This window comes from Ahaetulla prasina, chromosome 1, assembly GCF_028640845.1.
Source record: "Ahaetulla prasina isolate Xishuangbanna chromosome 1, ASM2864084v1, whole genome shotgun sequence".
In the NCBI taxonomy this organism is placed as follows: Eukaryota; Metazoa; Chordata; class Lepidosauria; order Squamata; family Colubridae; genus Ahaetulla; species Ahaetulla prasina.
In genome coordinates this window covers 365,340,765-365,356,837 of record NC_080539.1, presented here as the reverse complement: position 1 = coordinate 365,356,837, position 16,073 = coordinate 365,340,765, and the positions used below count along the sequence as shown (strand labels likewise).

Below are 16,073 nucleotides of genomic sequence, written 5' to 3'. Positions count from 1 at the left end.
TTGCTGTCTCCTTCCTTATTGTTCACACAGCAAATACTGTTTCAGTTTCCAAACAGTCTCACACACTGACAGGACACTAGCCAGATGAATACTGGCAGATTTTTCCCCCTCTTATTCCCCCCCCCTGCCCCCCCAAAAAACTAAGGTGAATCTTATATTCCAGAGTGTCTTATATTCCAAAAAATACGGCATTTGCAGTAACTATCCCATATTTGTAGAATAAATCAAGACGCAAGAATTGAAACAAAGCTGGCTTTTTCTACTGATTATTTTTTTATTGTAGACCTTGATAAAAGGATTACATGCCATTAAGATATTTAAAAAGAAATGTTAAGATCAATCGTTGGCTAACAATTTGCTATTCATTACCGGTCAATACTGATAAGTTTCACAAAGAAGAAAGGAAAAAAATATATCTGACTGAGGACTTCAAAAATGCAACATTCCAAACCAAAATTGACACAGAAGAGAGACACACCCGAGTGACGGGAGTGAAAAAGGTTCTTGGATGCTTCTGATCTTCGTATCAGAGAGCCTGGAAAACTAGAATAATAGAAAAGGTAGTGAACTGACACAGATCGAAACTGGATTTTTTAAAACCGTTTTTATTTTTTTTGCAAATGCATTCAAGTGTTTTGCTGGTAGACGTTGCCTGCTAAAAAGCAGGTTTGAAAACAGACCAACAAACAAAAACCACAAAGCTTTGTAAGAAACCCAAATGTCCAACATAGGATCGATTGAAAAGCAACACTTTAAAAGCACGAGTGCTGCTGCTGTATTGTTTTTGTCCCATATCAAATCTTCATACAAGGAAGACTGATTAGAATGGCAATAATCTGGGAGGGTTGGAGGTAAACATTTTCCTCTTTGTCGCCACCCCAGGCAAGAGAGTTCATATTTTAAAATGTTCAAGCGTTCATTATATACTTGGGCAGCTCTGAAGCAAGCTGAAATCAGCAGGGTCACCCCCATAATAACCGAGTTCAAAGAAACCATCATTTCCCCGTCTGAAGATTTTATAAAGCCTTCAGTTGATGCCCCCCCAAGAAATGACAGCTCAGTTTTGGCCCACAAAGGGCACAGAAAAACTGGATTGAGAAAGTGCCCTCCCCCAGAGTGTAAATTCATCTCAATGGTGGCAAATTCTGAAGTTGAGAGAGAAAATGCTTCTAAGCAACTTGAAAGAATAGGGAAGTTGACCATTAAACAAAACGCAATTTAAAAAAAAATATGATGGTTTAACCCAATGGAAGTTGCACATCTAGAGTATTTCAAGCTTACAGATCAAACTAGTTGTTTTGATAGCAGGCAAACATAGGCAATGATCTGCTATGTACAGGAAAGAGAAACCAACAGCCCTAAAAATAAGGAGCTAGAACAGAAAAGAGATATCAGGATGATGTCTAGGCTTCAAGGCAGTGTCCATTTGATAGGATTGGATCCCAAAAGCCTGAAGAATGGGAATTATTTAGAATTCTTCAAGAATTCAAATGTACTTGCAAATCTTTTGATTCGAGCAGCGAAGCAGCTGGTTTGTATCAATGGCTTCTGAACATCTTAGAAAGTGATGGAATAGGTCATTCATTAGTTGCTGGCTAGCATGATCTTCAAAGCTTTTATTCTGTGCCATGATTTTATTTGGCATTTCCTGGAGCTCTAAAGCTGGTCTCAAGAAAGCAGCTAGGAGAATACCAAACAAGGTACTGCAATATAGGCTATCACAAGTTTTTTAAAAAAATGAAAACAGGTGTGGGGAAGCATGCGTATTTCAAACCCCACCCCAAAATGGAATGTGGTGGGGAAAAGAAATTTCCATGGCTGTGAGAATTGTAAAACAAACAAACAAACAAAAAGGTAATACCAACAAGATGAAGACATCTTCTGGAGACAATCATAGAAAAACTGAAAGACTGGACAAATTTGATGGCAAACATGCTACCTGGAACTCCAGGTGATATGAATTAAGAGGTATGATTAATCTGCAAGAATTCTAAATTCTAATCAGGATGCTGTGGATAATCAGTTTTTAAGCTGGATTTTACACATAAGAGTCTTTATGGTACAAGAAGTTATTTGATTAATGTCAAGTCTTTGTCATATTTATGGCTGGTAGATTCATGGAAAAAAGAGATGTTATCTTGAAGAGGTCCAATCGCCACCTTCCACAAACTGTAATCACATTTATTTAACAGGATATAAAATAGACATGCAAATTCCAAACAGCTTTATCTCCTAACATACATGGAACGCTTCCTGAGAATATCCAGGTACCATCATGGAAGTTAAAAAAAGACAATCCAAGAATGTAAACAAGAGACATTCAGGCTGGCTTAAATACTGCACACATTTGGGGAGGAGGCCTGAGACATTGATTGTTGGTAAAGATTCCCAAAATGGAATTTATGTTAAGATAATGGTTTGGTCTGCTGCTGAATTTTTCATAAACAACTTCCCAGACCCCAAAATTGATGAAAACAGCAGAATTTGCCAAATTTAATTTTACTCCCAGAGGCGATGCATACCAGGAGTTCATATTAAAAAAATATTAAATTGTCATGCTAACCTTGAGGGGGAAAAATGGAGGAATTTCATCTATTTGGACAAGGTTTAATTCAGTCTACCTTGTTCAAAATAAATATAGTGGGCTTCTTCTATTAGGTCCCAACAGGAAGTACTGGCCCACAATCCTGAGCATAAATTAGCCAGCGTGGACATTATTATCTATGCCGATTGAGGTTGCTAGGAATTACAGCTTCAAACGTTTGAAGGGGATTTGATTGGGGAGATCGTTATAAATTGTTGCTAAGCCATAGGTGATTTTTGATGAAAAGGAGGACTGCTTCTGCTTCTGAAGACCAGGTATCTTCTCTGAGGATACTGGAGATGTTTAATTTGACAGCGTTTTGCATGCTGGGAGGGAACCGGGAAAGATCCAAAACTGAAATCAATTCCTTGCAAGACCAAACAGCAATAAAGGCATCCTAGCCATCAGAATATAATATCAGTAATGTCACTCTGGATTTTCAATACGAACCAACAATGTGAAAAGTAGAGAATCTCTGTGGATTTTTTTTTTTTACTCTTGCAACAATTTAAAATGAAAACAACTGGCTCCGTTTGACACACCTACCTATTTATTGGCTCTTTTCATATAGTACATCTGGATCATTCTCTGACGGAACGTAGCAAAGGTATCCTCTTTGTTCTTCCCTGCAACACCCAAGCCCTCCCCTGCCGAGGTAGAGCCCCTATGGGAGGCAAAAAAAAAATTAAAGTAAACATGGAGATATCTCAATTTCCTACTGTCCGCTCCAATGACAAAGTGCAGGATGAATAAAGTGTGCGTGTGTTGTGGGGGGAGAAATCTACTTGCCAAACTTTCAAAAAGATAATCAAGTTTGAAGTTGTTGATCTGTGAGTAATTGGAAGCCTAAAATCGGCTGCAGTGTAAAATTTCAGAGGCTTGCAAAAAGTACCTGATCACCTTCCCAAAGGAACTAAACCTGCTATAGCTATTTAGAAGACCTGTTAGAAGGCATTAATTTCCACTAGTTAAGCACCATCCCAAATTGCTAATCTGTAAGACTTTTGTTCCCAGAAAAATAATCTCCTGTCCTGTTCTTTCTCCCCAAGGAGCTGAGTGACATGAATAAGATTCTCAAGGAAGGTTTAGCAAAAAAGAAGAAGCTAAGAGAATCCCTCCAGTAAATTTCATGATCAAACAGGGATTAAAACTTGGCGGCTCTTCCTAAGGTCTAAACCAACCACTTATCCGCTACCAAGCAAACAAAAGATATTCAGTTACAAAAACAGAAGGAGCTGCCACGAAGTCCAGGAAAAAGGAATGGCCTTCCCAGCTTGTTTCCATGGGTGTCACTCAGTGGAATTAAAGGTCTTCTACCATTGAAAATAATGGACCTCAAAGACGTAGCCAACTCTTAACGATGATCAGCAATATGCTCTCTTCATTTTCCTTTTATTCTTCCGGCTTCTCCAAAAAGAGCAGCAAATGCTCTTTTCTGTTAAAGTCTCTGGTGCAAAGCAATTCGCTGAATGCCTGTTTTTATGAAGCAGTATATGAACTTTGGCAAAAGATTTTGGATGCGATGCTTTTTTCAGGTTTGCAACTTGGAAAAAAATTGTTCCGAGTTACATGCAGAATATATAAACTATAAAGAAGGAGAAGAGAAGACCAAAGTCCAATTGGTTGAGATATAAAAGTGATATAAAGAGCAAGGGTTTCCTCAATACCCTTGAGATTAACTTTCCTCTTAGAACAATATTTCCAAATGTGTAGATCATGATGAAAGAAACAGCAAACTTGTAGAAGGAAGATTCAAGGTTTTTATATTAATTACCCTGATATGGAAAAATCATTTGGATCCGTTTTGGCTCTGTCATCGAATATTAATCAACCATGTATCTAATAAGGCACCTTTCAACAGGGGGAGCCTATCATAATTGATGGGAAGGAAGCAGGAAGATGTAAGTGTTGTATTCTTATTAAGAATTCCCAGTGGCATTTTCTGGGCCAAATGTAGAGATTTTATCAATCCAGAGATATTTTTATATTATACACTGCCCAGAGTTCCCTGTGTTCCAAAATATGATAAATACAGGTAGCCTTGACGTAAAACAGTTCACTTAGTGACCGTTCGAAGTTACAATGGCACTGAAAAAAGCGACTTATGACCATCGCAGCATCCCCATAGTCACGTGATTTACATTCAGATGCTTGACAATTGATTCACATTTACGACAGTTGCAGCGTCCCGGAGTCATGTGATCCGCTTTTGCGACGTTCTGACAAGCAAAGTCAATGGGGAAGCTAGATTCACTTAACAACCGTGTTACTGATTTTAAGAACTGCAGTGATTCACTTAACAAATGTGGTGAGGAAAAAGTCGTAAAATGGGGCAAAACTCACTTAACAGATTTCTCACTTAGCAATTTTGGGCTCCATTGTGGTCGTACGTTGAAGACTACCTGTATTGTGTGTGAACAGGAACAGACTATTTGGGGATCTTTTGTCTTTGCACTATTCAATTCTGCATATTTTTTTTTGTACTGCTATAAAACTCTGAGATTTTGACCTGTGTCTTACGCATGGTTGGCAGTTACATAAAGGGATCAGTTCACACAGATGAATGGTCCGTTAGGATTGAAGCAATCTTGATATTTAAGGGACTCGGAGAGTAGGAGGAAGAAATAGAAAAGCTCAGGTACATGATCTGGCCTTCAGAAAGATGAAAAAATCATAGCCCACTTACTGAGAAACAACTGTGCCAAATTTCATATGGGAAGAAGTAAGCACTGCAGAAATCAGAGAGATTTCAGATAAACTAATTCTTATCATCCCGAGCCTTTTGGATTGTGAGATAGAAGATCTGCTGCCTACTGACTGTTCTTCCACTCAGTCCTAGCTCCATCCTTGATGCAGTCCAAGCAGATGGGAAACAAAGAATTGGAGGCTCCTGACTGATTAGATTTCCCGAACGCCACCACTCTGCTAAACAAATAATTCCCTTAACACTGTCAAACTAGTTACTAAGTCTGCATTACTATTAATCTTCTCATCGTTCCTATTACCCATCTCATCCCACTTATGACTGTAACCTTGTTGCTGGTATCCTTAAGATTTACACAGACTGTTTCCTAATATGATTTGATTGCTTATTGTTCCCTATCCATAGACATAGATAGTCTATGACTATCATTCCCTATGACTATCATTAAGTTCCCTATGACTATCATTATCACCTTATGATTCTTGACTAATTTATTTTTTCTTTTCTGTACACCAAGAGCATATGCACATTTAGCCAATATTCTATTCCATTCCATTCCATTCTAATTCTAATTCTAATTCTATTCTCCCCAATCAAGAGAGGGCAAAAATAAGAAATGGCTCGATCTGGTTTGAATAAAAAAAAAAAGCCAGAGCAGTATAGGAAGATATGGAATACTTCCAAATCATCTTGAGAAAGCTATTAGGAAAGGATGCACTGAAGTGGATCAGCATCTTAAGAAACGGAAAACGTGCAGCTGATTCCTTGTGTTGAGTACTGCCATCTTGAGACCACGGCTGCAATGCTATTTTTTCCTAGACCCCTCTAGTGGCGAAGAAGATGAAAACTGGCCTCATTTAACTAGTGACTGAGGCTCTCTGCTCTAACTTATAATATAGAAATTAATAAAATGTTGCCAATATTTGGGTGGGAGTGATTAATGCAACGTGGGATCAAATGTTCCAAAGGTGCTTTTTCAAGAGGCAACTGGACTTTCTGGTTTTTCTTTGAAGACGTTTTGCTTCTCATCCAAAGAAGCTTCTTCCATTCTAAGTATCCCTCCTTCCATTTTCTCCTTCCAAATCCTTCCATTCCCCACCATCCAGTCAGAGCTGAAGAAGCTTCTCGGATGAGAAGCCAAACGTCTTCAAAGAAAAACCGGAAAGTGCAGTTGCCTCCTGAAAAAGCACTTTTGGGGCAATAGTGACTTGGATAACTGAGAATCTCCATAGACATGGGATCAAATGGCAGCTCAGATGAAAGCAAAGGTATCCAGGCTTAAAGCTATGGTGTTCTGTGGCTTGGGAATGATGGTAAATTGGAAAAGATTCAGCAGCGATTAATCCTCCTGGCTCCCTGTACTGGAAGATTACTAAGGTAGGAGACAAAAGGGAAAAATACAAAAGGGAAATGGCAATTCTGCCATGGAACAAAACAACCCAGCTCCTCTGTCTAGTGCTCAATTATCGTAATCATGGAATACAATAGCAATACTTTCTTTTACAGAGATTATCTAGAAAGCATTGAACCCTCTTCAGCACAAAGAGAAAGACTAGTAGGGAACAATCAGACATGGTTCAGAAAATTTTGTCAGTGATCTTGTTGCTCAGGGATCTTGGGGTTACTGTAATATGAAGGACAGAGTTTGTAAACAACTCGTTTCTGACAACAGGCACTGCCTCTTCTCTAGAATCTAGGAAAACAGGGAAGGAGATGAATTAATTCGTGCATTCAGAATAGATTACTGCAGTATGACTGGCTGGGGAATTCTGGGAGTTGAAGTCCACAAATCTTAAAGTTGGTAAGGTTGGAGATGCCCTACTCTACTGTACAGTTGTGGATCCCCTGTTGAACCTACTCAATTACCACATACCATTACAGGTACCGTATTTTTCAGACTACAAGACGCACCTAAATTTAGAAGAAGAGAACAACAAAAAAGGTTTTTGGCCTACCTTTTTTCGGGCCTTTTCCAGTCTCTTTCTGGCCCATTTTCGAGGCTTTTTCCGGCCTATTTTAGGGGTTTTGACCTGTTTTTGAGGCTTTTTGGCCCATTTCCAAGGCTTTTTTTGGCCCATTTTATGGGCTTTTTGGCCCGTTTTTGAGGCTTTCTTCGGCCTGTTTTTGAGGCTTTTTCCAGCCCATTTTAGGAGCTTTTTGGCCCATTTTTTAGGCTTTTTTTGGCCCATTTTAGGGGCTTTTTGGCCTGTTTTTTAGGCTTTTTTGGTCCATTTCTGAGGCTTTTTTGGCGTGTTTTTGAGGCTTCTTCGGCCCATTTTTGAGGCTTTTTTCGGCCCATTTTTGAGGCTTTCTTCAGCCCATTTTTTCTGAAAAACAGACTGAAAAAAACCTCAAACAGGCCACAAAACCTTGAAAATGGGCTGAAAAAAGCCTTGAAAATGGGCCAAAAAAAGGGCTGAATAAAGGCCTGAAAACAGGGTGTGCAGAGGCCAAAAAAAATGGCTGGCGGGTGGGAGGGCTTTGGCAATATTTGGTCTGTAAGATGCACAGACATTTTTGTCCCCCTTTTGGGAGACAAAAAAGTGTGTCTTATAGTCCGAAAAATACGGTAGTCCTCCACTTACAAGTTTGTTTAGTGACAGTTCAAAGTTACACGGTATTTCACAGTTAAGACCGTTACGGCAACCCCAAAGTCAGTGATCAAAATTCAGACCCTGGGCAACTGACTCATATTTGTGACGGTTGCAGTGTATCGGGATCATGTGATCCCCTTTTGCAACCTTTTGACAAGGAAAGTCAATGAGGGAAGCCTGATTCATTTAACAACTGTGTCCCTAACTTAACAGTTGCAGCAATTCACTTAATAACTGTGGCAAGAAAGGTTGTAAAATTCACTTAACAAATGTCTCACTTAACAACAGCAATTGTGGATGTAAGTCGAGGACTCCCTGTACATCCTTAATTCATCCAGCCCAACAATGTCCTGACAGGCTGACAGCAGTTTTCCGGATGTCTTTCCAACCACTCTGATATTTTTTAAACTGGAATATAAGAATACAGGCCTGTGTGTGGAAAGTAGAAGCAATCTATGAATGTCCTGATGAGCTTATGGTCACCTACTTTGCATGGAAAGTCCCTATCTCAATCCTTAGCATTTCCAGAAATGAATTGTAAAGGCCCTGGCCAGGAGAAAGCAGAAAGGCTGAGTGCCAAAGAATTGAGGCCTTTGAACTATAGTGCTGGAGAAGACTCCTGCGAGTCCCTTGGACTGCAAGGCGATCCAACCGGTCAGTCCTAGAGGAGATCAACCCCGACTGCTCTTTAGAAGGCCAGATCCTAAAGATGAAACTCAAATTCTTTGACCACCTAATGAGAAGGAAGGACTCATTGGAGAAAAGCCTAATGCTGAGAATGATTGAAGGGGACGGCAGAGAATGAGGTGGCTGGATGGAGTCACTGAAGCAGTTGGTGTGAGTTTAAATGGACTCCGGGGGATGGTAGAGGACAGGAAGGCCTGGAGGAATGTTGTCCATGGGGTTGGGATAGGTTGGACACGATTTTACAACTAACAACAAAATCATTAGTTGCTGCTACGTTCTAAATCCAGGCCAAGATTACACCAGAAATCATAGAAACTAAGAGTCCATCATCATCTGGAGGAATACAGGACCTTTCATCTTTCCAATAAACAACTAGTTAGATGAACCAATGCTCTAATGTGCCATAAGGTACTTATTTATATTTCAGTTACAAATTCTTGCTATAAAATTGGAAGTTACTGTGGGCTGACATTGAGACTTTGTACGTTGTGAGCAGAAGCTACAGTATATGGCTCGGGTTTAAATTACTATTTTCAAAAGGATTGAAGGAAGGAGGAGTCGTCAGATACTTCTTTCTCATTTATTCGGAAGACAGATTAAAAATGCTTTCAAGGTAATGTAAGATTAAAGAAAAACTCGAGAACATGTTAGCTTCAGGTAAGGCAAAGGAAAAGATGGCAGGAATCTGATACATTATGAAGGAAGACTTCATAATGTATCTTCAAAGACACTCTTATGAGAGTTGAGGAACTGCAGTCCTTCAGATACTAAACATGCTTTACCATGGAGATACTGTACTTGGCTGGGGCTGATGGGACCTAAAGTACAGTAATATTTAACCCAAAGACATTGGATTGGCTTCAAGAGCATACGGAAGAGGAAATGGGGAACAAGCATACAGAAATGCTTGTTCACAAAAAGGCCAGCACTGAGGCAATAAATGCCACCTTCGCCTCAAGCACATCTCCAAAGGAATCCTTGAGTTTAGCGCAAGTACATCAGCATGAACTCTAGAACTTTGCTGGCTGAGGAACTCTGGGAGTTGAAGTCCACAAGTCTTAAAGTTGCCAAGGTTGGAGACCCCTGCTCTAGAGTTCATGCTGATGTAAGAAAAATTACATTAGTAAAATAGCCTATAACAGTGTTGGCGAACCTTTTCGGCACCAAGTGCGGAAATGGGAGTGTCCGCGCACGCACGAGTGCCGGGAACTGGAAGAGCGCCTGCTCGGTACGCATGCATGCGCCAGGCAGCTGTTCTTCCAGTTTCTGGCACACCCATGTGCACCAGCCACCTGGTCTTCCAATTTCTGGTGCACACGCTTGTGCGAAGACCAGCTTGCCTGTGTGCATGCGCATGCTGGGAAGATGATCTTCCGGTTTCCGGCGCACGCATGCCCATTGGCCAGCTGATCTTTGTGAGTACATGCACGCCACAAACTGGAAGACCAGGTGGCTGATGGGCAGGCGCATGTTGGAAACTGGAAGAGAAGCCGCTCGGCGCATGCATGCGCACCAGGTGGCTGCTCTTCTGGTTTCTGGCGCACACGCGCACACGAAGACCAGCAGGCCAGCACACAGAAGAGCAACGGCTCGCGTTGCCAGAGATATGGCTCTTTGTGCCACTTCTGGCACACATGCCATCACTTCGCCTATAATCTACTCTCCTATTCAAATAACGCCTATTTGATGATGCAAAGCGAACAATAGGACCTTGGATTTCTGGGAAATGGTTCTAAGAAGAAGACTGCTGCCTCTGATAGTTCCCAAGTCAAGCGTCTGCTATGGTTTTCTCAGTTTGTTTTAAAGAAACAGAGGCAGAGACCAGTAGCCCAGAAAAAGCTATCTTGCTATTTGCTAAACTCAACATACACGCACATACAGAGTTAAGTATGTACATGTGTGTACATGTACACACATGTACATGTGTGTTCATATAGGAATGTGGACCTAGGTCTATATATAAGACATATATATATTGTTGACAGGGGGGCAGAGGTCGTCCTCGAGGCGCCTCACTTGTGGGGTGCCTCAGGGGTCGATTCTCTCGCCTACCCTGTTCAACATCTATATGAAGCCGCTGGGTGAGGTCATCAGTGGTTTCGGGGTGAGTTATCATCTGTACGCTGATGATACTCAGCTGTACTTCTCCACCCCGGACCACCCCAACGAAGCGGTCGAAGTGCTGTCCCGGTGCCTGGAAGCTGTACGGGTCTGGATGGGGAGAAACAGACTCAAGCTCAATCCCTCCAAGACGGAGTGGCTGTGGATGCCGGCATCCCGGTACAGTCAGCTGCATCCGCAGCTGACTGTTGAAGCAGTTAGTGGCCCCAAAGGAGGTGGTTCGCAACTTGGGCGTCCTCCTGGATGGACGGCTGTCTTTTGATGAACACCTGGCGGCCGTCGCCAGGGGGGCCTTTTTCCAGGTTCCCCTGGTTCGCCAGTTCGTCCTTCCTTGACGGGATGCCTTATGCACGGTCACTCACGCTCTGGTTACGTCTAGGCTGGATTATTGCAATGCTCTCTACATGGGGCTGCCCTTGAGGTGCACCCGGAGGCTGCAGTTAGTCCAGAATGCGGCTGCGCGAGTAGTAACGGGAGCCGCTCGTGGCTCCCACGTGACATCGCTGCTCCGTAGCTTGCACTGGCTTCCTGTGGTCTTTCGGGTGCGCTTCAAGATTTTGGTAACTATCTTTAAAGCGCTCCATGGCTTAGGACCCGGGTACTTACGAGACCGCCTGCTGTTACCCTTTGCCTCCCATCGACCCGTACGCTCGCACAGAGAGGGTCTCCTCAGGGTGCCGTCCGCCAAACAGTGTCGGCTGGCGGCCCCCAGGAGTAGGGCCTTCTCTGTGGGGGCAGTGGCGCTCTGGAACGAACTTCCCCCCGGCCTGCGTCAAGTGCCTGATCTTCGGACCTTCCGTCGTGAGCTCAAAACATATTTATTCATTAAAGCGGGACTGGCATAATTAGTGATGTATTTTAATTGGGTTTTAATATTTTTAACTTTTTAACTTAAATTTTAATAATCAGCCTTTAAAATTTGCTCTTTTTAAATGTTGTTTTAAATTGTATATATCTTTGTTTTTATTCTGGCTGTACACCGCCCTGAGTCCTTTGGGAGAAGGGCGGTATAAAAATTTAATAAATAAATAAATAAATAAATAAATATAATTCAAAAACACATGTACGGTAACCAGAATGTTTGAAGATGGTTCCTGGGATAAATAAGTTTAGCCTGGCCAATGTTTAAGAGGGAAAATGCTAGGAAGAAAAAGACGGTTGTTTAGTTATGTGCCTGAGGATTTTGCTTTGGAGTAGTGGACTGTTAGACCAAGAGAGAAAACTGGGAAGACCTACAAGGATGAAAGTGCTAAGTGGTGATGTTTGTGCTGGAAAAATGTCGGGGGAGGGGCAGGACATTGGGAATAAACGGATGGCTCAGATTGGTAGGAACAGACCAAGGCATGGCTGGCTGGGGAATTCTGAGAGTTGAAATATACACATCCTAAAAGTAGCCAAGGTTGGGAAACCCGGCAATAGACAATGATGGAGATTTGTCAAAGAGGTGAAATGGAATTGCTGGAATCCTTGTTTGTGGTGTTTTTTTGACAGATAGCTGCAAAAGATCAGTAACGAACACGATGGCCAGAGCATGTGGAAGCAAGTGAGGCAACAGTCAATAGATTTTTGAATAAGTTTTTAAATTGTTTTTAGAATTGTATTTATTGTATTTTTTGTTTTTTAAATGCCTGTAAACCGCCCTGAGTCCTTTGGGAGATAGGGCGGTATATAAATATAAACAATAAATAAATAAATAAATAAATTAAAGTTCAGGTCTGTGCTTATGAACTCATGGTCTCTGGCCATGTATGTGAGAGAAACAGAGATCTGAGAAGGGAGGGAGAGAGTGGCTTGCCCAGGCTAATGGCTGAGAAAATGATAAAAGCCATGCTGGCACGTAAGCAACCATCTCTGGAGAATAGATCAAGGTGGCTGGAAGCCATGGTAGAGCTAAAGGATCTGGAAAAGCCAGAATCAGATTGCCAAGGATTTATGGATCTTGTTCATAAGGTAAGAAATATGTTTGAGAACCCTCAGCAGTTAGCACTCATTAGCTTGGGAAGGGGCTCTGGGAGATGGTGGATGTGGTAGATAGATAAGAATAGGGATCCTGAATTTAATTAGAAAGGTGGGAGGTCTTCGGTGCTCTTCGAGCTGCATTGTTTTCTTGCAGACGTTTCATTACCCAACTAGGCAACATCATCAGTGATAAAAAGGAATGCGGTTGGCTTCCATTATATATACTGCCATGTTTCCCCGAAAATAAGACCCTGTCTTATATTTTTTGAACCCTGAACTAAATGCTTGGCCTTATTTTCGGGGAGGTCTTATTATTTTGGGGCGCATGGAGCAAGATGGGGCTCCTCCTGCTGTCTTACCTGATTTCCAGCTCTGCATTTAAATATTTTTGGGAAGGGCTTATTTTCGGGGGGGGGGGGAGGTTAGCACATGCGCTCAAAAGCCTGATTGGGCTTATTATCAGGGGATGTCTTCTTTTCAGGGAAACAGGGTAGTGGCTTGCCCTGTCAGTGTGGGTGGGAGTGGTCTTAGCGGTTCCTTATTAGGAAGTGGATTTCATATATACTAATTTATGTGTGAAAGATGAGATTGATTGGCCAGCGGGTAGTGGTCAGTGTTTGCTGCCCAGCTAGACCTGCAGAATAGGTAGAAAATGGGTTCATATTCACTCTCTGGGAGTGAAATAAACGGGAGTCAGGTTGAAGCAGAGAAGGTATAGCAGTGGCACTGAGTATGTTTATGCAGGAGGAGGGGAACCTCCACACCAGCGCAGGTCCTTCTAGGCCAGCTGTCCCAGTCCTGGGTGGCTGAATAGTCAAGTTCCTTGTCTCAAGCTGCTGCCAATAATCATCAGGTCTGTGTGGAATAAGACTTGACATGGAGTTAGATGAACGCACAAATCTGGCACATACGATTGAGGTTTGGGTGGGCACCGTGGGGAACCCTGTTGGACATCTATCCTTTTGGGTTTCAGTAGGGCAGCAGCCACGATTTAGAGCGTGGGAAGGAAGGGTGGACATTACTGTAGGCAAAACCATTGCAGTTACTGGGAAACGCTGCCCTGGCGGCAGGCTGTTGCAGATGCCTGTGCATAAAATTTAAAAATATCAGCTGGGGCTACGGAGTCACCACGGGCTCGTCTGAAGTACAGTGGCCCTGACATACGTTAAGAGGGCACACACTGGATCAGTGACTTTGCTGATGTTGACTGACATCCTGGTCACTACTATTGTAGAGTACTGCATGCTCAGCGTGTGGCTACCTTTGAAGACAAAGTGCCGATTGTTATCTATAAAGCCCTATCGGATGCAACATGAGGATACATCAGGAACTACCTTATCAAACATGATTCTGCCCATCCAACTTGATCATCTAGGAGAAGTCTGCTGAGGATGCTACCCAGTGGTGGGTTGCCACTGGTTTGGGTGAACCGGTAGCGGTTGGCTGAGGAATTCTGGGAGTTGAAGTCCACAAGTCTTAAAGTTGTCAAGGTTGGAGACCCCTGAGCTGGAGGGCTTGCTGCAAAGTCCCATCCCCCAGGAAATCTTGAGAGCAGGGATCCTGGGAAGCGGTGCTCTCGGGGTACCTCTTCCCAGGATCTTACTGCGTCTGAAGGAGCCTCATCGAGGAGAGAAAAGTAGTAGGTTCCCTGCTAGCATTTTGGAGGTCTACTAAAACTAGATCTTCTGGAGATCCTTTAGGGGTGTGGGCTGTCTTCTGAGGATACAGATAATAAATATAGCTCCAGGTTTGGTGGGGATACATTGCCATGTTGGTTGGGATGCGTTTACTTTTATTATTGTTGTATTTGTGGCCTTGAATTTTTTTAACTGAACCGTGGGACATTCATTTCTCAGAGTCTTACAGATTGGCGCAATAGGCACAAAAAAACAAATAGGCCGGTCTGATGGCAGATCTTTTCAGCAATCGCTTCCATACTGTGGAATGCACCACCGCAAGGCGTATTGGTCCTAAATCCTCATTCCAGAAGGCCCTAAGGACTTATGCCAATATATCACTGGCCTTTAATACAATTGCAGATGGCCACTGGTTTAGCGGAATAAGTGTTTTACCAGTAGCAGGATATGGGTTTTTTTTAAATTTCCTCCTGTGATTGGGGCGATGTGCAAATATTTAAAATTAAGAAATAAGTAAATAAATAATCTTATTCTACGTTCAAAGAGCTGTGATTCAGGCAAAATGGCCTCTAGCCTTAATGATGACAAACCTTTTCGTGTGCCCAAACTGCGCGCAAACGGATGCCCAAACTGATAGGGTTTTTTTTTGTTTTTTGTTTTTTGTTTTTTTATTTACATTTATATCCCGCCCTTCTCCGAAGACTCAGGGCGGCTTACAGTGTGTAAGGCAATAGGTGAGCGAGCGCATGCACAGACGTGCGCGAATATGTGCTGACATGCGTGAATGTGCGCATGTGCAGCGGAGACCCGTAGATCAGCTGGCCGACAGGAGGCGGGGCCTCCCAACAAGGGTAGCGTGGCAAGAAGTAAGATCTTTTTCTTTCGGGAGCTTCTGTTTCGTCGTTTGCAGGGAAACAGAAGCTCACGAAAGAAACGCCACGGAGATCTGACCTGGGACGATGGCCGTGTGTCACCTCTGGCACACATGCCATAGGTTCGCCATCACACCTCTGGCCTATCCTTCTACACACACAAAAAAAAAGCATTTTTGCCATTGCTGTTTTAATGTATTGGGTTTTATAGTTTAAACGTTGTTAGAGCCACCCAGATCAGAAGACGGGAAGTGATATAAATGTTGTAAGTAAGTAAGTAAGTAAATATTTTCTGAGCTGAGGTAAATCAATCCCTTTGAAACATTCTGGATGTTACAACAAGGATGCAAAATAAATCTTTTTCTCCTTTTGTTGCACTAGGCTACACAAATAAAAAGGTGGTATTCCATGCTTGGCGCTATTCTATCACCAATCACAGAAAAATTGGATAAGGGGATTTAAAAAAAAAAAAAATTGTACAGGCAGATAGCAAAACATGTATTCAGTTACTTCCACTGTTTGTGGGTGGAAATTTAATTAAGACAAATAATATTCCCTTTATCCTGAGCTTGGGAGAGAAACTCCAAAGAAGCTTGGAATTCGGGTTGCAAAAGCTATTTAAGCAGCAACAAATGTAAAAGCTTAAAATTAATACTAAGGAATAAGCGGAAACTGGACATTTGGAAAACAGTCAAATCCAAATGCATGAGTGCTCAAATGCTTCTCTTGCCCCCTTTATACATACACGTCGACAGGTTCCTGGATGCCTTTGCCATGTAACCCGAGGCCACGCCCTTCTTGCCAACCCATTTTTTGAAGTATTTGGAAGCCAATGTTCTTCTCATTTAGTCTCTTATTATAGAATTCCAAATCCTTTGTTTTCTGTTGCTGACAAATAAAAATAAGATTCAACAG

General features: G+C 42.3%; 1 protein-coding gene across 3 annotated transcripts in view; it reads right to left on the bottom strand.

Annotated features, from left to right (window-relative positions):
* Positions 1-260: 260 nt before the first annotated feature.
* SUGP2 (SURP and G-patch domain containing 2) overlaps positions 261-16,073 on the bottom strand; it is a 43,709-nt gene continuing 27,896 nt past the window's right edge. Inside the window, exons 9-11 of one of the 3 annotated variants that reach the window (XM_058163447.1) lie at positions 15,904-16,046; positions 3,131-3,248; positions 261-2,910 (exon numbers count right to left, since the gene is read on the bottom strand). In XM_058163447.1, the coding sequence (XP_058019430.1) occupies positions 3,131-3,248; positions 15,904-16,046 (261 nt within the window). In that variant the 3' untranslated portion in view covers positions 261-2,910. Of the gene's footprint in view, positions 3,249-15,903; positions 16,047-16,073 lie in introns of all 3 variants that reach the window. The other 2 variants (XM_058163446.1, XM_058163448.1) reach the window with 2 other exon arrangements.